General features: G+C 38.7%; 1 protein-coding gene across 1 annotated transcript; it reads left to right on the top strand.

Moving 5' to 3' along the window:
• The first annotated feature begins 6,436 nt into the window (after window positions 1–6,436).
• helt (helt bHLH transcription factor) lies at window positions 6,437–8,827 on the top strand. The gene is made up of 4 exons (XM_015384883.1): window positions 6,437–6,576; window positions 7,081–7,185; window positions 7,350–7,446; window positions 7,554–8,827. The coding sequence occupies exons 1-4, from the start codon at window positions 6,550–6,552 to the stop codon at window positions 8,027–8,029; spliced, it is 705 nt and encodes a 234-aa protein (XP_015240369.1). The 5' UTR covers window positions 6,437–6,549; the 3' UTR covers window positions 8,030–8,827.
• The last annotated feature ends 2,289 nt before the right edge of the window (window positions 8,828–11,116 follow it).

The following is an 11,116-nucleotide window of genomic DNA, read 5'->3' as shown; positions in this document are numbered from 1 at the left end:
TCAGCCAATAAGGGGCGGAGTTACATGTGGCTTTAACAAAACACTGAGAGCCGTTCCCTCATTGGTCAGTGGGTCGTGACAGCGACTGCTGTACTAGTTGCTCAAAAATCTGGTATGAGTGGCTGCTTAGGGAAGAGTACATCTGAACTATCCGCTCCTCATGAACCGATTGACGATTATTCTCTATAGTGACCATGAGGAATGTCAAATATTAGATGATAAAGATTCATTAATTTGTGCATCAGATGATAAGTGGGCCATCACCAGCTGTTACATATGAGGAAATGGGTTATCAATCAAAATCACTTGTATAAGAACTATTTAGACTTTTTTTAGGTTTGTTTTTGTAAGAAATTTGATGCCAGTGTGAGCCTCCACTTCAGCTGTCAACAATGGGCTCCATAGAGCTTCTGCAAGAACTGTTGGACTGAATAATGAGCTGGACAGAAGGATTGCTGCATTATGTAATAATCTTGGTTCACTAACCTCAATAAAAAAACAAAGCAAAAAAAATCCCAGATTATAAGTTATCAAAATCATAATGTATACAAATCAAAGCTAGATGTGGGGCCATGGCCACCCTTAGGCAATCATTGGCCACCCCTGTGGCCACCCCTTCCATGTTTTCCCTCTAATACAGATGGTGGCACCAGTAATACTCTCAAGTGGAATATTCAAAACATTTTATTATTTTATTTTTTTGTTAATTATGCAAATCAATATACTAACATCAAAGATGATATGTACAGGGCCATTTTTTTCAGAACTCGATTTTGTGTCATATGGGGTAAAGAGAAAATGATGTGCCTATCTAGGAGTCTTCAGTGAAATCATAAATAAAAATTCTAATAAAAACTATTAGTGCTTGGAAATATCAATTTTATGCAGAATGTCTATTGATACAAGTAGGTAAGTAAAGACAATGAAAAAGATTTATCCACTATACCTTTTATCTAGAAGTCACGGATGTTTAAATATATGTGTCTATTTGTTAGCAAAGGCTGTAGGAAAGTATAGTTTGTCTTTATTTGGAAAATATGGATGTTTTGCTCGTTAATTTTCCTGTTGGAACAGTGTAGATTGACCTTGAGGTCAATACTTACTTTTGGCCACCCCTCAGTCTACATTGGTTATTGCCTATGTACACTGCCTCTGATGTGATGTTCCAGATCAGCCGTTATCAGTGTCTCTCTGTGTGGTAGTTAAAAGCATGGAAATGGTAAATGGCCTGTACTTATATAGTACACTACATTCAGTCATTCACCCACACACTGATGGTGGCAAACTACATTGTAGCCACAGCTGCCCTGGGGCTCACTGACAGAAGCAGGGATGCCATACACTGGCGCCACCGGGCCCTCTGACCACCATCAGAGACAATGCAGGTGAAGTGTCTTGCCCAAGGACACAACGACACTGAAAGTCAGAGCCAGGACTTGAACCGTTAATCCTTCGATTTCATGGCAAACTCCTACATCTGATGCCATTGTCACCCTGGCAAGGAAGTGTATTGAACTCATCATGTGGGTCATCACTAAACTTGGTTGACCACATGATCCGATTAAAGAGAGATGCCACTATAGTTCAGAATGTTGCAGAGGTATCAGGCTGTTTCTGGTGGAAAAGTGTAAAAGATAAACAGTCCAACACATACAATGCACTGCATGCTGACCGCTGCCGACTGCTAAAAATGTAAACAATGTGCTTTCAGACCACATGGTTAACAGAGTGCATTTGCATCAGCTTATTGGCAAAAAATGACAGGATGTGGTGTAGAAAGAAAGTAAAAGTGGTTTAGAAAATATTCTGTTGGAAAACCCTGGATCCTGCCATGGCTCATGAAAATGTGTTGATGTATCATTGATTTTAGCATCTTCATCTTTTTTATGAACAACATATGTGTAAAGATCTGACTTTATCAAAGAATATGTGGATATTGATGTTTTCAAGATGCTCTGGGTGATTTGAAATGAGTAGGGCATGCAAGAAATGTATCAAATATCTAACAACAGAGGGACACACTACCCTCAGACTGATGTCAGAAAGTGAAGGATTGGATACAACAAGTTTCTCATGAAAAGTTATTTCAGCTAAAGAAAGTAAGAGTAGCTGATAGGGACCGGCGTTTCCTAAAGTATTTATATTTGAATATTGTGTTAAATTGGTGAGGCAAGTTCAGTTTTGTTTTGAATTTTCAACTGATGATGAAAAATGATATTAAACATAATTATAGGAACAGAAAAACTGAATGTTTAATAGGGTAACATTGTTTCTTTAATGATTGCTTAGTATTATTATAGCTTCTATTTGTATAATAATACATAATGTAAATCCTCAAAAGTTCCTGCTGATAGTATTTGCTTTTATATTTTGAAAGATTAGTGCTTTTTACTGGTAACATCTAATAGGTTGAAGAAAAGGAAGTATAAAAACAAAGCCTCTACAAAAGAAAAAGCTTGTTTTGCCTAAAAACCAAACGGTTGTTAGAAAATTTCTGTTAAAAAATAGGCAAATGTAACCTTGTTCATCACAAAACAATTCTTGAAACTGTTCTTGTTTGTTCCAATGACTATACAGACCATTGCTTTAATCCATTTTAAAACATTCACCCTTGAAATGTGACATTTTAAAAAGAGAAAAAAAAGTAGATTGTAGATGGTAGAGTTGGGCCTGTTTTTAAGTTGTTGGTCCTGTTTTTCTCCTATATCTATGGACTTAGCTTTTACTGTGACTGTAATTCTTTTACATGAAAATTTGTCACAGAGCTTATCAGTTAAACAGAGCCACATATTTAGCCAGTTTACATTACCTTAGAATTCAGTTCACCATTATTTTTGAATCAGTGCATTTATGTTTGTGTTTCTCCTTCTGTCTCACGGAGGCCCCAGTCTGCCCCAGGAGGCCATTCACACTGAGCCTGGTTCTGCTGGAGTTTTCCTTCTTGTCGAGCTTTTTCTTCTCTCCAATATCGCTGCATGCATGCTCAGTGTGATGGATTGCTGTAGAGTCAATGACAGAATGCAAACAATTGACTTCTGTTCCCACATTCTCATATAAAATCAGTTGGTTTCCCTTAGGTAGAACTGTGTGATCTGATTGCATTGTCTCTTTAAAGTGTCTTGAAGTGACTTTTTTTTGTTTTTGCAAATGGACTCTATTTACATTAATTAAACTAAATTAAACCTATTTACAAAGCCTGTTACACTTCCCACAAAACACCACAAGAGGGAGCACTTGACCTGAAGGAACAAGAAGCTCCATCATCTACACGAATCTAAATCGTTTGCATATAGTGGGCCCATATGAACATCAATCGTGGACATGTTAGATGCTCAAACCTTTTACAGAACAAATGTCTACCCTACTAAAGCACAAGTATTAGAGCAGAAGTTATATAATAAGCCCATAACAACAACATATTTATTTTAACCTGTATAGTTTTATGAAACATCCAACTCATGCATATCTCAGGGCTTTTCTTTTAGCGTTGTTTTCAGGGGAAAGCCTTTTATATGGACTAACTCAGTGGGGACCGTGTGAACTGTCGCGCTCCAGGCGGAGGGTGGCGCACCAGACCAAAGGATTGCTCTGGGGCCCTCAGCGGTGGTCACCACGGGTCAGAGCGCAGCGCTTGACAACCTAAGGGGCCAAAGCGGTGAGCGCTGCCGCTTCTGCACGGAAAGACTGTATGACTGTAGACTTCTTTATGATTCAGTGCCTGCTTTTTTCACAAAGATAAACTTAGAGTAACTAAAATAAATAAAATAGCCCCAAGCAATTAAGAACGATAGGAAACCAAATTAGTTCAGGAAAAAAAAAAAAAAAAAAATTGAACAATGTACTTTATTAGCGGAAATGACTATTCTAACATTTAAATTAGATTATAAACAAGCAAACAACTTTTGCCTCTTAATTTGTAAGACATTTAAGAACATTTTAATAACTGTAAAAGGAATTTGAATTACCACAGCTTGATATAAATATGCAGCCAACTTGGCCACATGGTTCGAATTCCAATTTTAATCAAAGTTTTTTGCTTCTACAGTGAATTTTTTTTTATCAACATCAAATTTAACAGTTAACGTTTCTTTTGTCTAACTTGATTGCTTTAAGAGTTTTCTTTTTCTACATATTTGTTTTCTAGTATTTGCAATCAGCTAGAAGTTTTTACAGATTTAAAATGTTGAAACATTGAGTTAAAACATAATTTTAGTAAACATAATAAAAATAATAATAATAATAATAATAATAATAATAATAACACTAATTTTATTATTATTGTTAATATTATTCTTGTTATCATTTTATTATATTATCATTATTATTGTATAATCAATAAGACATCCCAAAAGGTGATTTTGTTGTATAGCATCAAATAAAAATATCTGCATTTTTGCAATACAAAGATAAAAACTCAAGTTATAATTGCAGTTTAGATTATTATGATAAATTACCAAAAAATGTTGTGTCTGCTTAACCTATCAGTTAGTTTTATCTGTTCTAAGTAGTCAACAAAGAATATGTTTCATTAAAATTAATCAGAGACACTATCATAACGGTATACTAGATATAGACATATATGGATCGGCAGAAGAACCCCCCCAAACAAACAGAAAAAGAGGGGGGGGGAAAACGTTGGATAACAAATACGTCAGGCAAAATGTTTCTTTTATTAAATCATGTGTTTTTAGGATGTTTGATGCTAGATGAAACAGAAAATACAACTTTATATAGCACACACAAGGGGGGATAGGATGGGAAAAGAACTCCAGACTAAGGGTTTGGCTCCGCTCTGACGCATCATTCGGCATAACCAAGTCTGACGCTTTAAACCTCCGCTGTTTAATTTAGTCCTTAACAAAAGCAACAACCCGCAAGTCTCTTTATATCTCATAGGACAAATACATAAGAAAAGTGTTAAAAACTCCACACTGGAGTAATTGGATTTTCTGCCCCCGTCCCTCTCACTCGCGCCTTTCTCTCCATGGTGCTCCAGAAACTTTCCAAAAGCTTCAGATGTCTAGTGAGCTTTGGCTCTCTCTTAATTCGTCCACAGGATCAAATATACATCGAGCATGTCGAAAGTTTCCAGATAAAAACGTTCTCAGTCACACACAAAAAAAGAAGAAATAGAAAACCTGTTGTTGCGCATGAGAGCGGTTTGAATCTGTGCGCACACAATGGACCTTGCTGTGAAAATATGTTTGAAGAAGAAGAAACAGCCAATTGTTGTATGAAATGTATTCAAGTATAAAATAATGCCCTTTGTTTGAGGGGAAAAAAACTTGAGCAATGTGAGGGTACAAAAGTCCCCCTGTGGCATTTACCAGCAGCCTTTGTGCTGTTTTTGCGCTCTGGCGTCTCCACTTGGCGCATTACTCAGGCCCCTCTAAACGCGATTGTTTCTTTCTTTCTAATGACATTTACCGGATCAAAACGTGCTGTTAATTCGATCAGAAAGCTTCACCCTTCGCAACAATGGCAGTATAATTTCTCCCAAAGTTTGTTAAGTTGACCGAAATTAGGCAAATGAATAGGGGTCTCCAGGCTACGCATCTCGCAGGTGACGGGGAATAATGCGCGCTCGCACCAGCTGCATTCTTCTTTATTTCTCCCTTTCTTTCACTGCATTATTAAAATTTAGGCCAATGAAACTATTCATTCCACTGAATAGACATTTTCTTATAGGATAATAGGATACAAATTGAGCCTCTCCAAAGAGTCTCCAGTGGTGGGTAACCCTCGTGTGCCAGAGGCTGCTGGAGACGCCGGGCCTCGACGCAGACGACGCTCGTGTGCCAGCGCTAATCACACACCTGCCGAGGAGTCCTGCAAAATATAAAGAGACGTAAACAAAAAGCTTGCCATCTCTCATAAAAGATGGACGTGTTAGCAAGTCGTGTGAGAACCGGCGGGAACAAACGGGGGGGACTCCGTCTCCAAAAGATCTCCCCTGAACTCGGCGGAACAGCCTATTAAAGGCTTACTTAATTACTCTAATGGTACTGGACAGGCCTTAAAACTCTGACCGGGGCTTGGATAGGAGTTAAGATCGCTTGCTGGGATTTGTAAACAGGCGATCGTGTGAGAAACGCGAGTTGGAACAGAAAGGGATTTTTTTTCCCTTTCTCCTCTGCTTGCCCGCTTTGTGTTGAGTGCGCACAGTGCGCCCCACCGGACAAGGCCGATCCCGACGCTCGGTTCTTATTTCCCGCCTGGGTTGTTACTATGCAAATAATATTCCAAACATAATCACGTGTCCTTTGAAAAGCCACGTGGATTAACAAAGCAGGTTTACCCCCCTGCCTATTTCAGATTTTTTTTCTGTTTCTTTAACTGATCCCAAACGCACACATTTACCCAAATGCATGGCTCTTTAATCCCATGGAATAATTTACACCGTGAATGCCAGAGTCCCCTAGGATGGTCCCTTTATAAGGGGACAGTTTCTCCCTTACACTTCAGTCTGCTTCATATCCCACTAGATTTTCGCAGCTCTATAATATACAGCTGAACTTCTTTTTGGGCCTTTTTTTCTGGAATTCCTCGATGGCATCAAAGATGAAGGACAGGAAGGTACGCGCTTCGCGTGCGCTTTACATTTTAGGACTAACATGCTACTTGTCCTCTTTAGGAATCTTTTTTTTTTAAATTGAATTTTCAAAGATATTTTTTAGATGTGTGTTATATAAAATAGCATCTTTCTGGAGTGATTTAACGCTGTGAGGTGAACTAACATTCTGTGCGCAATCTGGAAAATGTTTTGGCGTGCAATTGGTGAAGCTTAAACATCAACATAATCTTTTTTTTTTTATCTATTTAAAAATGCATTACTATTAGATATGACTACGTTATCTATTTCAAAGATAACCTAAATGCAAAGAAGATCTCATCACAGAGCAATACTTACATGCGCGCCAAAGCGCACGGCACCCAAATCTTTTCCAAATTAACCTTTTAAAGTGTCGACCTTCTTTTTTCCACTGAGCAGCACAGATTTATTTTGATTGGTTAAATGTGAGTTTGTTTGAAACGTGTAAGCTGTATTCTAAGTTCGACTTTCTGTATTTTGCTCCGCAGAGGACTCCCATCTCCCACAAAGTTATTGAGAAAAGACGGCGGGATCGCATCAATCGCTGCCTAAACGAGCTGGGAAAAACGGTACCGATGGCGCTGGCTAAGCAGGTATTTTATGAATATCTGACCTAGACTGTGTTAGAGTGTTCATTTTGCCGTTTAAAAATTTAAAATAAACGCACAAAAAGTTAAAATAAGATTCAATTTCTGTTGGGATATTTTGTAAGATTTGTTAGATATCTTATTATGTATCCACTTTTTTTTTTTTTTAGAACTCTGGAAAACTAGAAAAAGCTGAAATCTTGGAGATGACTGTTCAGTACCTGCGAGCTCTCCACTCTGCAGATTTCCCCCGTGGAAGAGAAAAGGGTAGGTGAACCTCTTGATTCTGATCAAACATAAAGTAAACGCTGTTCAGTTTTACGCACACCTGCCTGCTCGGATTTTTCATAATATTTAGTTTTATTTTTTTCCAGGCGAGTTGCTGGCTGAGTTCGCTAACTATTTCCACTATGGATACCATGAATGCATGAAGAACCTGGTGCACTACCTGACAACAGAAGACAGAGCTGAGACCAAGGACATCAAATACGCGCGGATCCTCGCCTTCTTGCAATCCAAGTCCCGCGCGGTCACCGAGCCGGTATTTGGCTCTTTGGGCTCGATGCATGAATCACCAGACTACATCAGCCAGCTGCATACCTCTCCAGAGCATCCGAGCCACAGCCCTTCGGACTCAGTGTACCAGCAGAGCGCACCGGGACACTTTTCATGGCACGGCTCTGGTCGCAGTCCGGGAATCTCCTATCCAGCGATGCCGCTCTCTGCGCACACGCAGCAGCATGGAGGATACATGTCACCGGTGCAGGGACTAGAACATCATTACTTCAACTTCATAGGCCACAGTCATCCGAATACGTTCAGTTTGCACAGCGCTCAGCATGCCATGTAAAATAAATCAGCCTCCCTCTATTTTAACTTATATTTTTAGATAATGTAGATATGTTGTGAATAAAAACATTATTTTCTAACTAAAATCATCCTCTTTTTTTTTAATTAGGTAACACGCTGCATGCAGCAAACAACTACAAATAGACGTTTTTAAAAATGTTTGCTACGAGTAAATGCATCTGTCCCTCTTTCCAAGACAGCTCTCAATGCCAGTTTCAGTATATAGTTGTGAAAATGTAGCAATAGGTTTAAGGGCAAGACAAAAACGCATGCGTCTGCGCTGAAGGAGCAGTAAGGGGAGAGTTTCTACAAACAGGGACGGTCTGAGATTGCACAAGGCCCCAAACAGAATTTAACTTTTCCTTCATTGAAAAAAATAGGTTAATCTGCCTGGGGAAGCTGGCCAAAGTTAAAGGATGAAACCGAGATTATCATCATATATTTATGAAGATGGATCCTGGAGTAGCACTCTTTTTGATCTCATCAAAAAGTTGCATAGTGATGAATGATAAAGTTAAAGCTGCATTAGACCTGAGTGGTTACTAGTTCCATTTACTCAGTTACATATGCTTGAGTAACTTTTTGAGATATGAGTACTTTTTTGCTTTATGCTTTTTTACTTTTGCTTGAGTAGAAATATGATGCGGTATTGTTATTCTTATTTGAGTAAAATAAGGTTATAACTTACCCATCATGAGTAACTTCTGTCATAGAACAGCAGGCCTATCTTAAACAAAAATAAACCAGAGAGACAAACGCCTAAAGTTAATGTCAAAGTTAGACTTCTTTTTTGTACTCCAGCTTTCATGTTTTTTTTTTCTATTTGCTGTTGTCAATTGGAGGTCAAGAGGAAATACAGAAATAAAGATTTTAAGTGAGCAACAACAACAACAAAAAAAGATTTTTGCCAGGAATATAGACAGGCTTATCTAAAATAGATAATCCAATTAAGAATTATAAAAATATGATGATTTGCTCTGTGTGTCTAAACCAGCTTTGCACACCCAGACTGTAATCTATGACCACTATTCGTTGTAAAATATAGGCCAAACTCACATTCTCACAAAAGCCTTGACTGGGCCACTCTAGCACATACTCAATGTTCAGGGATGTTAGCTTGTTAAAAGATTAACCACAGCCTCATTTTCAAGTGTTCTGTCACATTTATCTGCACAAACATCCCCACAGCATGATGTAGCCTCCATAACATTTCAAAGAGGGCATGGGGCTCATAATGCATGTACTTTAGTACACATGGCTTCTACCGTATGTAATTATGTCCACTATGTTATCTCTGTTCTGCCTGCTGTGTTCCTTGATCTTCATGATGATGTTTCTTCAATAATATCCATCCATTAATCCATTTTCCATCACACTTATCCCAGCTGGGGTCGCGGTAGCGCTAGTGCCCATCTCCAGCTGTCTACAGGCGAGAGGCAGGGAACACCCTGGGCAGGTCGCCAGTCCAGCACAGGACAACAGAGAGACACACAGAACAAACAACCAGTGATGCGCACACTCACACCTAAGGAGAATTTAGAAAGGTCAACTAACAATTAACCTAACAGTCATGTTTTTGGACTGTTCGTGAAGAGTACCTGGAGAGAACTGACACATGCACAGGGAGAACATGCAAACTCCATGAAGATAGACCCCAGGCCAGGAATCAAACCCGGAACCTTCTTGTTGCAAGACAGCAGTACTACCCACTGCGGAACTGTGCAAAAATCTCTGTGAAAACAAAACAGCAGCATTTATTAAGTGCTTGAATTACACAGAAATGCCTATATCTATTAAGCAGATTCAACAGGAAGTTGGCTGTAATAAATGCTCTGTTATTAGGGCATCAAAATTAGGGGTCTTGAATACAAATGCAGCACATGCCAGGATTTTTAGTGTGTATTTATAAAACACTTTGAAAACCACAAATCCCTCTCCTCCATTTTACACTGTCCACAATGAATGTGCTAGTCTATCAACCCAAGATTGTAAAACCTAAAATTTACGGAGCTCTTTAGTTGCAAAGTGAAACAAGCATGAAGATTTTAGATGCTAGGATTGTTAGACACATGTTTGAAGGTGCTGCTTAGAGTCTAAAGATTAGTTGATTTGACAGTTGAGGAGGAAAACTGCAGAAAAAAATACGGACTAATGTTTACAGCATAATCTGATTGGAAAGAGCATAATGTTAATCATGTCTTTGACTTATCATACTAGAACCAGTCTCTAGGCCTCTTTTGCCTTTGACTGAATTAGAAAACTAACTCAAAAGGATCAAAAGAGATTTTTTTGAGCAAGCTTCTATTCATGACCATTGCATCTCAATAAACAGCTTTCGGGCTTCCTTTGGCCTTTCTTTAAGTGCAGGACAGATTTTTATTTTAAAGGAAAAGGAAAGGGAGAAACGAAGGAATGGGGGAAGCTCCATCTTGTTTTCTAAACCAAGGCGCCCCATTGTGGCACATTTAAATGGGGAACAATCACAGACTCCTTGTGCTTCATCCTTGAATGATTATGAAGAAAAATAATCAAGACCATGAAATCAAAGTTTGTGTCTGAGAGGAGAGAGAGAAAACTTTTCCATGCTCTTTTCTTCGGAGGCAAAATCAACATGCATGACATATTAGGCTTATAGAGGAAAGATGTACAGGTGCGCCCATCTAGATGTGGATTTTTGTGGAGAGAGGATGAATACGGCAGCATTAATCGCCTGGGTGGCTGGATAAAGCCACATTAACCAGCCTCTGACTTAAAAGACAAGCAAGAAGAGAGCAAATAAAAGAAATGAAAGACAGTGTCCCTGCAGATGGAAAAGTGACAATACAATAAAAGAGGGGAAAAAAAGAGTCTTTGAGGGAATACTTGGATCCCAACAGCCTCAATATTGGTTTAAATCCTGACACTAAACAGGAAAAAAGGGTTCATGTTCAACCACATGAGAAAGCTTTTGTAGAAACACATCACATGAATAATAATAAATTGAGCAGGGATAAAAACAGAATCAGGACCATTTATTGTCATGTAAAATGAGCGCAGTGGTAAAGCTTTGGCTGTTTATCTTTGGCGTTAATATCTCACATGGTGAACA

Source organism: Cyprinodon variegatus, unplaced genomic scaffold (assembly GCF_000732505.1).
Source record: "Cyprinodon variegatus isolate N-32 unplaced genomic scaffold, C_variegatus-1.0 Scaffold326, whole genome shotgun sequence".
NCBI lineage: Eukaryota > Metazoa > Chordata > Actinopteri > Cyprinodontiformes > Cyprinodontidae > Cyprinodon > Cyprinodon variegatus.
The sequence above is the reverse complement of the archived record's forward strand: the minus strand, read 5'-3'. Positions and strand labels throughout refer to the sequence as shown.

Coding starts and splice junctions, on each gene's coding strand:
- helt (XM_015384883.1), top strand. CDS start 6,550: ATGGCATCAAAGATGAAGGACAGGAAG. Junction 6,577..7,080: donor CAAAGATGAAGGACAGGAAG/GTACGCGCTTCG, acceptor TTTGCTCCGCAG/AGGACTCCCATCTCCCACAA. Junction 7,186..7,349: donor CGATGGCGCTGGCTAAGCAG/GTATTTTATGAA, acceptor TTTTTTTTTTAG/AACTCTGGAAAACTAGAAAA.